The sequence below is a fragment of the Bufo gargarizans genome, chromosome 6 (genome assembly GCF_014858855.1).
Source record: "Bufo gargarizans isolate SCDJY-AF-19 chromosome 6, ASM1485885v1, whole genome shotgun sequence".
Taxonomy (NCBI): Eukaryota; Metazoa; Chordata; class Amphibia; order Anura; family Bufonidae; genus Bufo; species Bufo gargarizans.
This window is the reverse complement of record NC_058085.1, coordinates 352,387,843-352,404,462: the sequence shown is the minus strand read 5'-3', so window position 1 is coordinate 352,404,462 and position 16,620 is coordinate 352,387,843. Positions and strand designations below refer to the sequence as shown.

The 16,620-nt window shown below is 47.0% G+C and overlaps 1 protein-coding gene across 1 annotated transcript in view; it reads right to left on the bottom strand.

The window, feature by feature from the left end:
• The window catches only part of LOC122942211 (ovostatin-like), a 168,264-nt gene that overhangs the window by 109,975 nt on the left and 41,669 nt on the right, over positions 1–16,620 (bottom strand). The window contains exon 10 of the mRNA XM_044299711.1: positions 13,485–13,557. Coding sequence (XP_044155646.1) covers positions 13,485–13,557 — 73 coding nt within the window. The remainder of the gene's footprint in view (positions 1–13,484; positions 13,558–16,620) is intronic.

The following is a 16,620-nucleotide window of genomic DNA, read 5'->3' as shown; positions in this document are numbered from 1 at the left end:
TCACACCACCATATCTGAACCAGGGGGCATGACCACCAGATATGCAGGAAAGTTCCCCTCTCCCCAAGGCACCTCCAGCACGTGTCAGAAGCCGCCCCAGCAAACCTCGATAATTTATCAGGCGTGTTATACCATCTTGTAAGAATCTTGTAGCTATTTTCCTGGATTCTGACACAGCGGGAGGCTCCATGGGGAGCGTCTAGAAACTTAGGTAAAGACTCAAAAGGAAGTGTGATATTTAAATCCAATTCCCATTGTGTGACAAAGGATGGCTTAGCAAGCATAGGAGGTAGTCGCAGTTTGCTATATATCCATGAGGTAAGTTTCTTGGGTAATGTCTGTAAGGCAGTTAGAGCCTCTAACCATACCAGAGGGCGATGAAGATCCCCTACGTTGACATGCTGCTTTAAGTAGGCTCTAAGATAAGCAATTGAAATAAAGTCACGAGGGTGAGGGTTAAGCAGGGCATTTATGTCTCCTGAGTCCATCCATACTCCAGTTGGTAGGGCTAGAGAAATTAATGGAATTGAAGAGGACATCAGCCTTATTGAGGTGGTTTGCCTTAAAGTGGGAGGGGCCGTATTCAGTACATCTGCTACAGTCAGTGTGGGTGAAGGGAATGGAATGGAACAGTGTGTGGAGGATAGCCATTTCCAAGCTTCCAATGTGGCTCTGATGATTGGGTAATGAGACATGTGGCCAGAAAAAACCGTCTCTCGACCCAACAGATGTGCTCTAGCCGGTCTGTTCAAGATTTCCAGTTCCATCTGGACCACTGTGGAAGCTGGGGAAGTGCTCAGCCAAGCTAGTGCTCGGGAGAGGAGGATAGCCCTCCCATATAGCTCGGGGCTCGGCAAACCTATTCCCCCAGCATGCCTAGGCTTAATAAGAAGTGCCGAGGAGAGTCTCGCTCTCTTCCCATTCCAGATGAAGGAGCTGAATTTTTTCATAATCGAAGTGTAATAGTGTTTAGGGATAGAAATGGGGAGAACCTGTTGTAAATATGTGAGTCTGGGCAGTATTAATGAAGATATTAGATTCTTCCTACCAAACCAGGAGAGCATTGGGTTAGATCTGGCCAAATTGTCGATGGAATCAATGATAGATTTCTTTAAGGGGATATAGTTAAGAGAAAAAAGTTCCGTAATTTCTGGGCTAATTTTGACCCCTAAATACGTGATGTTGGGGGAGGACCAATTAAATGGGGAGTCCTTCATTAGAAGGCATTTTGTTGCCTGTGAAACCCCTGAGCAAAGGACTAATGACTTATTAGCATTAATTTTAAAATCTGACATTGTGCTATATGTATTCAGGTGGGATTGAATTCGGGGTAGGGCCGTTTTTGGATTAATCGTCATTATGAGCACATCGTCCGCAAAAGCAGCAATTTTCTGCTCCCTGCCTCCCAAACATAGACCCTTTATCTCCTGGTCCAACCTTATTTTTGCTAGAAGAGGCTCCAAAGCCAAGACGAATAGGAGGGGTGATAAGGGACAGCCCTGTCGGGTCCCGTTTCTAATAGGGAAGGAAGGTGATACAGTGCCATTTACTAGGACTGCAGCTGTTGCTTGTTCATACATCGAGAAGACTGCTTTGGTAAAAGAGTCAGGTAGGCCAAATCCTGAAAGTGTTTGTTTTAGGTATGACCAATTGACCCTATCAAATGCTTTCTCAGCATCTGTGCTGAGTAAAAGCAGAGGGGAGGACACGCGTTTAGCATGACAGAGGGTATTAATCACCCTCGTGGTATTGTCCTTCCCTTCCCTGTTGCGGACAAAGCCTACCTGATCTCTATGGACAAGTTGGGGAAGGAGAATGGCTAACCTGTTAGCTAGCATCTTGGCCAGGAGCTTAAGGTCTATGTTTAGGAGGGATATGGGTCTGTAGTTGGAACATAAACTGGCGTCTTTCCCTTCTTTAGGGATGAGAGTGATGTGGGCTGCCGTCATGTCTCTCGAGAGTGGAATTCCCGCAAGAGTCTGATTGCAAACTTCCAACAAGTGAGGAAGAAGAAGATCTTGGAACATTTTGTAATATGCTAACGGAAGGCCATCAGGGCCTGGACTCTTTCCTGTCGGCATTTGGTTCATTGCTGTCCTTAGCTCAGTTATGGAGAAGGGAGCTGAAAGAGTCGATTTCTGGTCTGTGTCAATGGTAGGGAGTTTGGTCGCTTCCAGGAAGGAAGATATGACAGTGGCATGGGATTCTGGTTCAGTTGTTGAGGGAAGGTTGTAGAGATCATTGTAAAATGAACGGAATTGAGACGCAATCTGGTTGACCGAAAAGATGGGGGACCCATCTTGTGATGTTAGCTGATGGACGTAGTTTGCAGACCTCCTCCCTTTAATCCTGTTCATTACAAACTTGGTGGCCTTGTCCCCATGTGCAAAGAATTTGTGCTGTGAGCTCATGTGGTATTTGGCTGCTCTATTGGCCAGTAGAGATCTGAATTTGGCTCTGCATTCTGACAATTTTTGGAGATGGGCGTCAGTGGGTTTAGCTTTATGATGTGATTCTAAAGTCTGAATATTTTTCAGAGTGTCCTCTATTTCACTTTCCCTCCTTCTCTTTAGGTGTGTGCCAATGCTAATAAATTGTCCCCTCACTACAGGTTTATGAGCATCCCAAAGAGTATTGGCCGTTGTATCTGGATTTTTATTTAGGGAGAAATATTCTGTTATGTGTTTAGATATCCGATCAACCGAGTCCTGATACCCCAGGAGGGTTTCATTTAAGCGCCAGTTGAAGCACGAGGGCGTTTCACTAGGGGCCAACACTGAAATATATATTGGGGAGTGGTCTGAGATGTGTATAGCACCAATGGTCGCCTCTCTGCATAGGTGTATGTGTTCTTTAGAGATAAAGAGGTAATCAAGCCGGTGGTAAGTTTTATGTACTTGGGAATAGAACGTGAAATCCTGGACACTCGGGTGGAAAGATCGCCATACATCGATCAAATGGAGATCCCAGAGGGTATTTCTGACCTTTTTTAGAAACCTCTTGGAATGGGACGATTTATGGGAGGAGACATCCAGTTGAGGATATAAGGCGACATTGAAGTCGCCCCCAACAATTACTATACCCTCTTTAAAGGACTCTATAATGGGAAAAATGTCAGAAAACCAACGGGCTTGGTTAGAGTTTGGGGCGTATAGATTTATAAAAGTGTACGTCTGCGGCCCTATGGTGCCCTTAAGTAGGATATACCTGCCTTCTGGATCTAGGCTTTGGCTAGCAAATTTAAAGGGGATCCTCCTCTGTAGCCCTATGCTGACCCCACTGGAAGCTGAGGAGCTACTCCCACAATGGTACCAGTTGGAGAAGTGGGAGAATCGCATGTCTGGGTAGTGGTTAAAGCGGAAATGCGTCTCCTGAAGGAATATCACTCCAGCTCCAGCTTTTCTTAGAATGGCAAAGATTTGGCTCCTTTTGGAAGGAGAGTGAAAACCTTTGACATTATAAGAGGCCACTGACAGGTCAGCCATTATTTGTTATGTGTGTGGGTTTACCTTGTAGCTGTTGTGGTCCCTGTCTAAGAAGTGTATCGGATCTTTTGTGGTCTTCTACCTCTGGTACCATTGCAGCTGTGCTTGTATGGGAGACAATCCAGATCAATATAATAGGCGAGAACCTTGAGTTAGGGGTAAGTAGGGGAAATAGAACACAATTTGTTAAACAAACAAGAAACATGAACAAAGACATAATGTAATATGTCAAAGACATAATGTAATATGTCATAATCTGGAGGGGGTTGTTTGGTCTATGGACCGTTTAAGAGAGACCGTATAACGCCCTGAGAGGGGGTAGAAGCAGAGCAGAGAGATGGGGGAAACACGTACAGGTATACGGAAAACCATCTAGTCTCATGCAAACAGTGGAATCCCAAACTCTAGACAGTAATATACGAGAATTTCAGCATGACAATATTGCCTGAAAATTACCATACTATACTATAGGCAAGAGAGTTTTCCTAATGCTCTTGTGAGAGACTTCTCGGGGTGAATTGCAGACCCCTCCTCTTGGAGCGAGAAGACTTCGGCGTACGTAGTACCTCAAAAGGAACCACCTTGGGTATATCAGGCAGGGCACCGAGGTCCTGGAAGAGTTCCCAATTTTCAATCTGCATGGGTGGCACATTTAGGACCTCAAAGGCAGAAGTGAGGTCTGTATATGACGAGATGTTTACTCTCTTGCCCGCGTATGTGAAGGATATGCCAAACGGGTAGGACCAACGGTATAAAACCTTTTTGGAGCGCAACCAATCTGTCAGAGGTTTAAGGGATCTGCGCTTCTTCAGCGTTGAAGGGGCTAAGTCCTGGAATATGTCAATCTTGGAATCCTTGTATATCAAGTCAGGGTGATCACGTGCGGCTTCCAGAACGGCGGTTTTCACTTGAAAATTCAGGAACCTACATATTATGTCCCTAGGAGGTTCGGCTGGCTTAGGTTTGGGCCTGAGGGCTCTGTGCGCCCGTTCTATAATTACTTCTTGGGAGAAGTTAGGGCCCAGGAGTGATCCGCAGATATCCATGATGGACGCTGAAATGTCTCCTGTTGAGACTGATTCTGGCACTCCACGGAATCTCAGGTTATTTCGGCGCCCCCTGTTTTCTTGATCTTCTAACGAGCAGTGGAGGTCGTTTAAGTATAGGGCACAGCGGCGAAAAGAGTCCGTTACCGCAGTCTGGTGATTTATTATCTCTGCTTGGTGCTGCTCAAGTTTCTCCACACGGTCGCCAATATGTCTCACCTCGTTTCTGCAGGCAGACAATTCTGAGAGGATCGGCTCCATAATCCTGTTCAAAGCACGGTCCAGGTATTTTCTTGTAACCGGAAGGTCAGAGCCGGCCTGTGCTTCATCTGAGTCGCTTTCACCCTCTGACTGTGCAGGAGCGCGCTTCGGAGCTTTGGCCTGTGGAGTCGGCGCCATCTTAGGCTCCCTGGCAGCCATCGTTGCGGCAGCTTTCTTTAAGAATTTCTCCATTTCTCCTCCAGCAATCTGAGTTTTGGAGGGAGCTGGGGTGTCAGCATGCTTAGCGTTCCCGATCTTCACCATCTCCGCTAATGTAGGCTAATTATAGCTGGCGTTAGGGACGAGTCTCTTCACATATCACGGAGCTATGCGACCATCTTCATCCGGCGTAAGCTCCGCCCCTTCTCCTGCCAGGTTCAGACTTTTAAAACATTTTATGAATGTGGGGGATTACTGTTGTAATTTTAGGATACCGTCTCTTTAAATCTGCCGATTTCACCTAGAAGATATCCTTATATTTAAAGTTCAATGATGTAATCTTCCTTGCAATGCAGCTTGTAACATTAACAACAGGAGTGTGTCTCCAGTTGGTAGCTTTAGCAGCTTTTCTGGCTGTAGCCGAGCTCTGTACTTAATGCTAGCACAACAGACAGTTCAAATTTCGCTCCTCTCAGAGCCGGCGGATTGATCCGTTTAGTGATTCGGCTGCCAGGTCCTGCAAAGTAACAATGCCGATCTCATGTGGCAGGGAGTATAGCTGCCAAGGTTCTATATTTTACTGCCACTTGGTAAGGACAGCTCAGGGCACTCACCACATCTATGATCGCTCGGGCAGGGATGTCCTGGGTGGTCTTCGGTGGTTTTCTAATTTCAAAACGGCCGGATCTACTTTCTCCGGTTCAAAGCTCTGTCTGATCGGCTTCAAGCGACGCTGCAGATTCACCGCCTATCCGGCGGGTCCCAGATACTGTGGCCTCACACCTAAGGCAGACCTCACGTCCGCTGAGGGCCTCTATTAAATCCAGCGGCAGGTGGTGAAAAAGCCGCGGGGCACGGCTTCTGTGGCCCGGGTGAGCGCACCAATAAAGTCCGGTGCTCACGAAGTTCTTGTAGGCCGCAACTCCCCGCCGCCTCAGATATAGGAAAAGATTATATCTCCTTGATCCGGGCGATGATCTGAGTAAGGATCTGTTGTTTCAGGCGTAGCTAAGCCTTAATTTGCCGAGTTATATCGGTTTATATCAATTCTTTCTGCAGAGCTCCTACATGCTACTTCTGGTCGGCTCTGCAGCTAGCTCCGCCCCCCAGCAACCTTAGTTATTGACAACTGTGTCTCATCCTCATCATCAACCTCTTGAGACAATAATTGCCGTTGAGTAATTGGCAACTGTGTCTCATCATCATCATCCACCTCGTGAAACACTAATTGCCGTTCCCCACCACCATCTTCTTGTGACTGTGGATGCTCAAGAGTTTGGGAATCAGGGCACAAGATCTCATGTCCCCTTTCAAGTGGGCCTATTGAGAGGCCCAAATGAAGGAATGGCGCTGAATGGCGCTCCTCGGAATATCCGAATATGGGATCACTTTTTTGGCAAGACTCTCCATGGTGGGAGGAAGGAGGATCAGGGTGAGGATTCTGTTGAACAGACTCTTTCTACTGAGACTGGACTTGGTGGAAGACAGGGTGGTGCTTAACCAACTGGAAGCATTATTTGATGCAATCCAACTGACCCCCTGGTCGCACTGGTGTGACTTTGAGAGCATTGTCCAGCGCCACCCCACAAACTGGGACATGAAGTTAGGTTTCGTGGATGATTGTTTTTCTTGTGCTCTGGCAGCAGGCACAGTTTTAACTGCTTGCACCATCAGCATCACGGCCACTTCCCTGTCCCTTACCGCTCTTCTCCTTCATTTTGAATGGTTTATATGCTTGAAAGTATGTCACATGTACAGTAGTGTACAATTTGTAAGTGTTGGCGTAGCAGCCAACAAACTTGCGGGGAGGAGACTTGAGCATTGCGTTGAGGAAGGCTCGTATGAGCTGAAACGTCGCAAGATTTGCCACATTATGGGTGAATAAAATCTTTTACTTTCACCACTATTTTGGAGTGCAGTCCTACTTCTTCTGCTTATATTATTGGGGATTGCCGTTACCCCACGTTGGACCTTGCACCCACACCTAGGTTGGTGCTCCCGCTGGACTTTTCCTTTTCTATATATATATATATATATATATATATATATTTGTGGTCACGGCTGCGGCTGCGAAGACCTTGTGTAGAAGAGGGGGACAGGCCTGCCCTGTTTACTTACCTCATACCTGGACTTAATGGCTGGTGGTGTGCCCTTAGCCATGAACGCGGGTAGGCCTATAAGGGGGCATACCCTGGTAGAAGTAGAAAAATGAGGGAGGGTGGGAGGGGCGCAGATAGCTCACGGGCAAGGAGGTACGCGTGCCCTGGCTATTTAAAGGCACCTCCGCCCCTCCCACAAATGCAGGCTGACATGTCAGCCTTAACTACTTGTGGTCACGGCTGCGGCTGCGAAGACCTTGTGTAGAAGAGGGGGACAGGCCTGCCCTGTTTACTTACCTCATACCTGGACTTAATGGCTGGTGGTGTGCCCTTAGCCATGAACGCGGGTAGGCCTATAAGGGGGCAAAGAACAAGCCAGGTAGTGTGGAAAAGGGAGTTTATTGTTCATGCAAAACATCATAAAACCAGACTACAGAAGGCCTTGGATATCTCTCGGTGTGGATTCGGAATGTACCGCCCGTAGCATGCAGAGTGCCAGCGACCCATTTTTTGGATGATGTGAGCTGGGACATTATGCTTTGATGCTGCGGATGCAGCCCCAATGCGGAAGGAATGCCCCGAAATGGTTTTTGGATCATGACCTAAACCCGCCACTAGGGAACGGATGTGCGAAATGAACTGGGATGACGTGATGGATCTGACTTTGAAGGGAAGCAACGGGCTGTCTCTGGCCGGATCGCCCAACACTGCCAGGAGCTGCTGGAGGACCCGGACCGGGCACCATTCGTTGAAAGTGGGGAAGTACCTGATCCCCACTGGTGGACCGACTTGGGATGTCTTGGACGAAGCGAGGTACAGGATGAACTGATCGCCCTGCTGGACCAGCTGGCCCCTAGTTAAGCCTTTGGCAGAGGAGCTGGTGAATTCCCCTGGCCGCAAGAAACCATAAAAGCTGAGGTACATGGCAGCTTTGATCACGGTACTAGCAAGGAGCCCAAAAGGATTACCATCTAGGGAGGTGGATAACTTCCTGAAGAGTTCTCCTGACACCGGCTGTCTGAGAGAGCTTGGACCCCTGCTACCTTTTTGAATGCCCCTAAGGGTGGCTTTTATCGGTTGTGACAGGAAAATCGACCTACAGTCCGGATCTTCTAATGAGAGGAAATGCTGTACCCCGGCCAGGTATAGCTTTATGGAGTTGTAGGACAGTTTGAGCTCCAAATGGCAGTATGCCAAGAAAGCCATGATGTATGCAGTCTTGCCGGTATCATGTCTTGGGTGCAGGAGCATGAATTTGTGGAACACATTCCAGCCTGTTCTATAGTTCCTGGACGTGTTGACCGATAAAGAATTTCTCACAAGACTTTTTGCTGAATCAATGAACGATTTTAATCCAAAATCAGAGTTTGGAATGCAGGAGGGGATAGACCCACTTGGTCCGCCTCCGGCATTGCCTGGAAAAAATCATGAAAACGAAAACGTGACAAGGTGTCTGCGGCGATATTTTGTTTGCCCTGGATATGCCTGCAAGTGACATGAAAATTGTGACGGAGGGAAAGCCAGACCAACCTACGGACAAATGACATGATGAATGGCGATTTCGATCTGACTTTGGCGATTATGTCTACTACCGCCTGATTATCCGTGACAAAAACTACGGATGAATTGGCCCATTGACTGCCCCAAACTTGAGCTGCTGCTACAATGGGGTACACCTCTAGTAAAGGGGAACATTTTAAAGCTTGCTGCACAGAAGACACCTCTGGGGGCCAGGGACCAGCGAACCACTGATTCCCGCTGATTGCTGCGTAACCTGCAGAGGCCGCGGCGTCTGTGAAGATCGTAGCTGATGTGGGACCCCATGGTGGAACAAACATGGAGACACCGTTCCAGCTGGCGAGGAACGTGTCCCACATTGCTAAATCCGCAATCGCTTGGCTGTCTAGGCAGATGAGACTATCCTGCTCGGGGGCTGATGGAAGCAGCTGTAGCAACCGGGAGGTGAAAGCTCTGCCCTGCGGCATGATCCTAGTAGCAAAGTTCAACATACCCAGCAAAGATTGTAACTCAATTTTAGTGAAACGCCTGGAGCCTGCTGCCTTGGAGATCTCTTCCCGGATTTTGGCAAGCTTCTCCTCCGGAAGCCTAGCTTGCATTTTAACGGAGTCCAACACAATCCCTAGAAAGGTAATTACCGTCAAAGGGCCTTCTACCTTTGAAGAGGCGACGGGAACATTGAGCTCAGAGAAGACCCGGAGAAGGGACCTGAGCTTGCTGGGTCTGTTGCCTGGGGATTCAACCAACAGGAAATCATCCAGGTAATGGATGACCAGCAGGCAATCGCAGCAGTTGACTAGAATCCAATGCAGAGCCTGCGCGAATTGGTCAAACAGCCAGGGGCTGCTCTTGGATCCGAAGGTCAGATGGCTAGCAAAATAATAAATATTTTGCCATTTAACGCCATACCACCTCCAGAGCTGCGGGTGAATGGGGAGCAATTTAAACGCGTCTGCGATATCCGCCTTGGATAGCCAAGCCCCTCTGCCTACCTGGAGAATGAGTTGTAGGGCTTCATCCACTGAGGAGTACCTCATGGAGAACTCTTCGGAGGGGATCAGAGAATTTAAACTCGGGATGTTGGAACCATGAGGCGCAGAAAGGTCATAAATGAGACGTTTTTTATTTGAGAATTTTTTTGCCACAATGCCGATAGGGCTGACCCTCCAAGAATCAAAGGGGACAGTGGAAAAAGGCCCTATGAGGAATCCCTTCTCCAGCTCAGATTGTATGAGGCCTCCTACTGAGTCGGGATCCTTGGCTGCTGAGAGGAGATTGGGACCCTCCCAGGTGGACTGGGGAAGTGCGACCAGACCCGTGTGAAAACCCTCTGAAAACCCTACCGTGAGAAACTGAACAAAACGGGGATTGGGATGGTTGTGTAGGAGAGTTGCCAGGAGATGTACGTTGACTCCGACTAGTCAGGAGGTCCTGGAGGAACGCTGAGGGCATGTTGTGATGGGGTGAGCTCTAAAGCAACCAGAGCAAATGTGCAGGGCTCGACATTTATTATAATTACATATGGCCAAGTTGTAATTGTTGCACAATTGACTATTACCCAGGAAAACTATGGGGCGGCCTAATTTGTCCGTGGATGGAGTGGGTCTTTGTGCGAAACTAGAGGCGCTGGGGAGTAACCTGCCCTGGGAGACGGGAGGGAGTACGTTGGGGCACCAATCTGACGAGTGGAGAATGGAATTGCACGACGCACAAGCTGGCGCCCTGAGACCAGCAAAATGGCGACAAAAGAGCTCCATGTCCATGGATGCCCAATTGGTGGTGTGGTGGAACTGGGCCAGAGTGGCGGCCGCCTTGGCTGAAAACGAGCGATGGTAATCATAGAAGGCGTGGCCGCCATACTTGTGGCCCAGATCCGTGACCCTGTACAGGTAGGTGTCCAGTTCCTCCCGTCTTCCAGGGCAGGCGGAGCAGATGATATCCCTATATAAGCTGAAGGCCAGGACAAATTCGGGGATGGATAATTTTTTGTTGAGGCGGACGTCCCTGGCTTTTAGAAGTGATGGAAACGTCGCCACACGCAATGGTCCTATTGTCGATGGTGTCATGGGTAGCAATGAGGATGCTAGCTAAATTTACGTCCCTGCCGTCTAGAATATCCCTTCTAATGTTATCTGGGACAAAGTGTGCCGGAGCTACCTCAGGTGTGAATGAAGCCCTACCTGGGGAATGGGAACATGAAGCAGTGACCAAAGGAACCGGAGGGACGGAGGGACTAGTTGACAGCCCTCTGGATTCTACCGCAACCAGTCTGGTCTGCATATCCGAGACCGAAGTGGCAATGTTATTGATCGTGGCATGCAACTGTGCCAATGATAGCTGAATAGTTGACATGGGCACTTGATCCGCTGGAGGGGCCATGGGCTCGGACACCAGGAGTCGGTATAGCTCAGCCTTCCGAGCCGACGCAGGGTAACAAATCCCTCGGCTGTTGAGCTCTTTGATTAATTTTGGAATGGTCCAACTCCTGAGTGACATGGTGCTGCCGTGGGCGGAAACGGAAGAGTCAGGGATGGATACGGAATCCTCGTGGTCTGATAGATGGGACATACTGTTGGAGTGAGAAATGATGACAGAGTTAAAGGTCGGAAGACCCCGGAGTAAATAGTGCCCTGTGATGGTGGACAAAATATATATGTTTTTATTTTATTTTTGTGCTGGTGCAGACCGGAATGTGAGCGCTTACCTGTTGACCTGAAAAGAAAGCGACAGCTGGTGATTATGACGTGACTTAACCGTGGAGAGAGTGTACTGTGAAAAGAGGTGCGCACCGAAGTAATAATAACTAGAAGGTACCTGAAGAATGACCCTGGAAAAACAAAGGAGCAATCACAACTGGCCCCGGACCTGAAGTGTACAGGACGATGATGTTAGTACACATGAGGCTGGGAGAGAGGTAAAAAAAATTTTTTTTTTTTTTTTTTAAGCGTAAGCTTGAAAGCAAACAGGCAACAGAATGATTGATCCAAAAAACGTACGCCCGCATAACGAAACAGGCAACAAAATTATGATCAGAGTTAAAAACGTAAACCTGGATGACGTGACAGGCCCCATATTAAAATAAAAACGTAAGCCCGCATAACGTAACAGGCAACAGATTGCGATCAGTTAAAAACGTAAACCTGGATGACGTGACAGGCCACATATTAAAATAAAACGTAAGCCCGCATAACGTAACAGGCAACAAATTATATTCAGTTGAAAACGAAAACCTGGATGACGTGACAGGCCACATATTACAATAAAAACGTAAGCCCGCATAACGTAACAGGCAACAAATTATAATCAGTTAAAAACGTAAACCTGGATGACGTGACAGGCCACATATAAAATAAAAAAGTAAGCCCAACAACGTGGCAGGCAACCTGAATTAATTAATTAAGAAACGTAAACCTGCAGAACGTAACAGGCAAGAAATTATACTTAGTTAAAAACGTACACCTGGTTGACGTGACAGGCATCACGTTAAGTTAAAAACGCGAGGCCGGCAACGTAGCAGGCCACAGAGATTATTGAATTAAAAACGTAAACCTGAATAACGTAACAGGCAACAAAATTATACACAGAGTTATACGTGAACCTGGATGACGTTACAGGCAGCATATTAAGTTAAACGTAAGTTCGAAGTCCATGGCAGGCAACAGAAAATTATCTAATTGAATACGTGAGCCTGCAGGACGTAACAGGCAACAAAATTACTCAGAGTACGTACGTAACCTGGATGACGTTACAGGCAACGTATCTGAATTAAAACGTAAGCCCGAAGACATGGCAGGCAACGGAATTAATCATACATGAAAATATCGGAGCCGTGACCTGGACGATCTCGCAAGCATCTGCATGAAATGCCAGTAGAAACGTATGGCCGGGAAAGAGTGACAGGCCCCAAACCTGCAGTGATAAATTAAATTTAAGAGTTGCATATACGATTTTTATTTTTTTTATTTTTTTTTGGAATCGAGTATTTATGAATTTATTTGTGTAACTGTTTCTTTAAGATTTTTTGAACTTATTTTACCCCCAGGTTGGGCTTTGGAAGAAACATGATTCACTTCCTAGTGAATCCTATGGTTGTCCTGATGTGCTGACTTGCTGTTTTCTTTTTTTTTTTTTTTTTTTTTAAACTTTAACAGACAACCTAGGGTAAGCTATGGTTGTCCTGGTTGCCCTTTTTTTTTTTTTTTTTTTTTTAACTTTATTGAGTTGTCTCCATGCTGCCCCCCTGTGGGGATGCTGAGCAGCAGCAGGAGAAGGAGGAACGAAGCCGGGCAAGCTGGCCGGGCAGAAGCAGGGGGAAGGTGCCGAAGTATCGTGGGACTTGCGGCACCTGCGCTGGAGACTGAGGGACGCAGCGATGGAGGAGACGGTCTGGTGTGAGATCCGACACCCGGCTCAGCCACAGAACCCAGGCGGGCAGCGCTGAGGGAAGCCGACGGTGGCCAGGTACAGGGGGCAGTAGGCAGGGGACCGGCATGCCTGAACCAAGGAAAAAAAGGGGGGGGGCAGCCATGTTACCTGTGCGTTCAGCTGCAGCGCACCGGAGCAGCCTGTCGGTTGAAGGGAGCAGCGGCCCCAGCATACTTACGGGTGGCTGGATACACGTGTGTGTTGGCGACGTGAGCTAGGCGGGAAAACAGCAGTAACTCCTCCTTGCGCAGATAGCTCACGGGCAAGGAGGTACGCGTGCCCTGGCTATTTAAAGGCACCTCCGCCCCTCCCACAAATGCAGGCTGACATGTCAGCCTTAACTACATATATATATATATATATATATATATATATATATATATCCTTACAGAATACCTCTGTATAGCATATTCAAAGAGTTCCCTGACTATTTTCTAAAATTAAAGGTGAACCACAATGTGTCTATTCTTATTTCTATACATGTTACTTACTTGGATTATTTGCTTGGTCTTTAATGTCTATTTTATGTTCCTTGTATGATAAAATTCCATTTTTAGAACGTAGCTGGAAAAACATGAAAAGTAGCTTTTACACTGTATATTTGAGAATTGTTAATAATTTGCAATGTATACATACATTCAGGCAAAAACTTTGGTTATTTTATTTTCTAAACAGAGCCAAAACCAAGTTTGTGAGTAAAGTAAAAAAAGAAGTTTTCATAAATGAAATAACTCTTGATAAACACGGTCCATCTTAGATTATCATTGCCTGTATATAGTAGTCAGCAAATGTAGAGTCTAAGGCCTCATGCACATGACTGTTGTGTGCATCCGTGGCCGTTGTGCTGTTTTCCTTTTTTTTTTTTTCACGGACCCATTGACTTTCAATGGGTCCGTGGAAAAATCGGAAAATGCACCGTTTTGCAGCCGAGACTGTGATCCGTGTATCCTGTCCGTCAAAAAAATAGGACCTGTCCTATTTTTTTGACGGACAACGGTTCACGGACCCATTCAAGTCAATGGGTCCGTGAAAGAACACGGATGCACACAAGATTGGCATCCGTGTCCGTGATCCGTGGCCGTAGGTTACTTTCATACAGACAGATCCGAAGATTTGTCTGCATAAAAGCTTTTTCAGAGCTGAGTTTTCACTTCGTGAAAACTCAGATCCGACAGTATATTCTAACACAGAGGCGTTCCCATGGTGATGGGGACGCTTCTAGTTAGAATATACAATGAACTGTGTACATGACTGCCCCCTGCTGCCTGGCAGCACCCGATCTCTTATAGGGGGCTGTGATCCGTACAATTAACCCCTCAGGTGCTGCACCTGAAGGGGTTAATTGTGCGTATCATAGCTCCCTGTAAGAGATCCGGGGCTGCCAGGCAGCAGGGGGCAGACCCCCTCCCTCCCCAGTTTAAATTTCATTGGTGGCCAGTGCGTCCCCCCCTCCCTCCCTCTATTGTAATAATAACATGGGTGGCACAGTGTGCGCCCCCCCCCTTCCTCCCTCTATTGTATTATTACATTGGTGGCAGTGTGCGGCCTCCCCCGGCCCCCCCTCCCTCCCTCTATTGCATTATTAACATTGGTGGCAGTGTGCGGCCTCCCCCGGCCCCCCCTCCCTCCCACACTGGCCACCAATGATATTCAAACTGGGGAGGGGGGGTCTGCCCCCTGCTGCCTGGCAGCCCCTGATCTCTTACAGGGGGCTATGATACGCACAATTAACCCCTTCAGGTGTGGCACCTGAGGGGTTAATTGTGCTGATCACGGCCCCCTGTAAGAGATCGGGTGCTGCCAGGCAGCAGGGGGCAGTCATGTACACAGTTTGTAGTATTTTCTAACTAGAAGCGTCCCCATCACCATGGGAACGCCTCTGTGTTAGAATACACTGTCGGATATGAGTTTTCACGATGTAACTCATATCCGACAGTATATTCTAACATAGAGGTGTTCCCATGGTGATGGGGATGCTTCAAGTTAAAATATACCATCGGATTGGAGAAAACTCTGATCCGATGGTATAAAAGAGACTCCAGACTTTACATTGAAAGTTAATGGGGACGGATCCGTTTGCAATTGCACCATATTGTGTCAACGTCACACGGATCCGTCCCCATTGACTTGCATTGTAATTCAGGACGGATCCGTTTGGCTCCGCACGGCCAGGCGGACACCAAAACGACTTTTTTTTCATGTCCGTAGATCCTCCAAAAATCAAGGAAGACCCACGGATGAAAAAACGGTCACGGATCACGGACCCCGTTTTTTGCGGACCGTGAAAAAAAACTGTCGTGTGCATGAGGCCTAATATCTTAGAAATATGACTCCATAGACGGGATAGTGTAAGAACATGGCGACTGTCATCCAGTACCACTAGTTTATTTAATCATGATAAAAAAAAGACAACTTAACAATAAATTCTATTCATCCATACTCGCCAGGCTCATCTTTTATGTCCAACTGCTACACAGTAGCCCTGGGCCAGTATAAGTTAAGTTTAAACTTATCATTCTCACCTACAAGGCTTCCACACTTCTGCGCCTCCCTATATCTCATTCCTCATCTCTGTCTACCACCCTACCAATGTTCTAGATGCTGCCAATGATCTAAGGCTAGCATTGTCCATAATCACAATCTCTCATCTCCAAGACTTCTCTTCAGCTGCTCCAGTTCTCTGGAATGTGTTGCCCCAGAATCCGAAATTAGGTTCACTCCCAATATCCCCTTTTTCAGGTGTGCTCTAACAGACATTTTTTTATGGGCTATCACATACCCTAATTCAACTCGTCTTTGTTCACCCTTTCTATATTGTCCCTCAGAAGCCAATCCCTTTATCCAATAGTAATCCCCACACTTCGTGTGCTCAAACTCACTTCAAAACTTTACATGCAGAGAAACTGTCTGTGTTAGTGGCACATTCAGTTTATGTGCACCTAAAAGATGGCTGGACCATGGAACAAAACAAGCATTTTCACCTAGTGTGTCAGCCCCTATTTCAGCACATTCTTGCAAGGAGGTTTCTCACTCTTAAGACCGTTTTACATGGCCCGATAGAGCAGGGGATTGTCGGGAAGGAAGTGCTCCTTCCCCTACAGTACCACCACCTGCACATCAGAATTGGTGAAGAGCGGCATTTACATGCAGTGATCCTCTCCACTCAATGGGAATGACCGATGGTTACTGCTATTGCTCATCCTCTGAATATCACTGAGTAATTAACCTACTTAAAACTTAACTTTTATATTGGATATTTTCTAAAATAAGTCCCACAAATAGATATATATTGTAGATAACTGCAATTGGTTATCTGGCAAATAAACATGTGTTTATAGGTATAGGACCCCACATTCAACATACAATAATGTTTTTTAAACACACTGAATTTTTATAACCACTCACGGTTTGATGTACGTTTCATTCAGGCTGATGTGGTGGTTCTGAGTCCTAGGCAGGGGGGCATATTCGATGAAAAAATCCTTTTGGATCCATGGACCTTGATTGCTGCTTCATCCGCTGAAAATAGGGTCCAAAGGTTTATCAATATTCCTACCCCTCTTTTGTAAAAACGAAACAGGGTATTGGGAGATATGTCCCTAATGATCTATTAAACCCAGCCTAAAA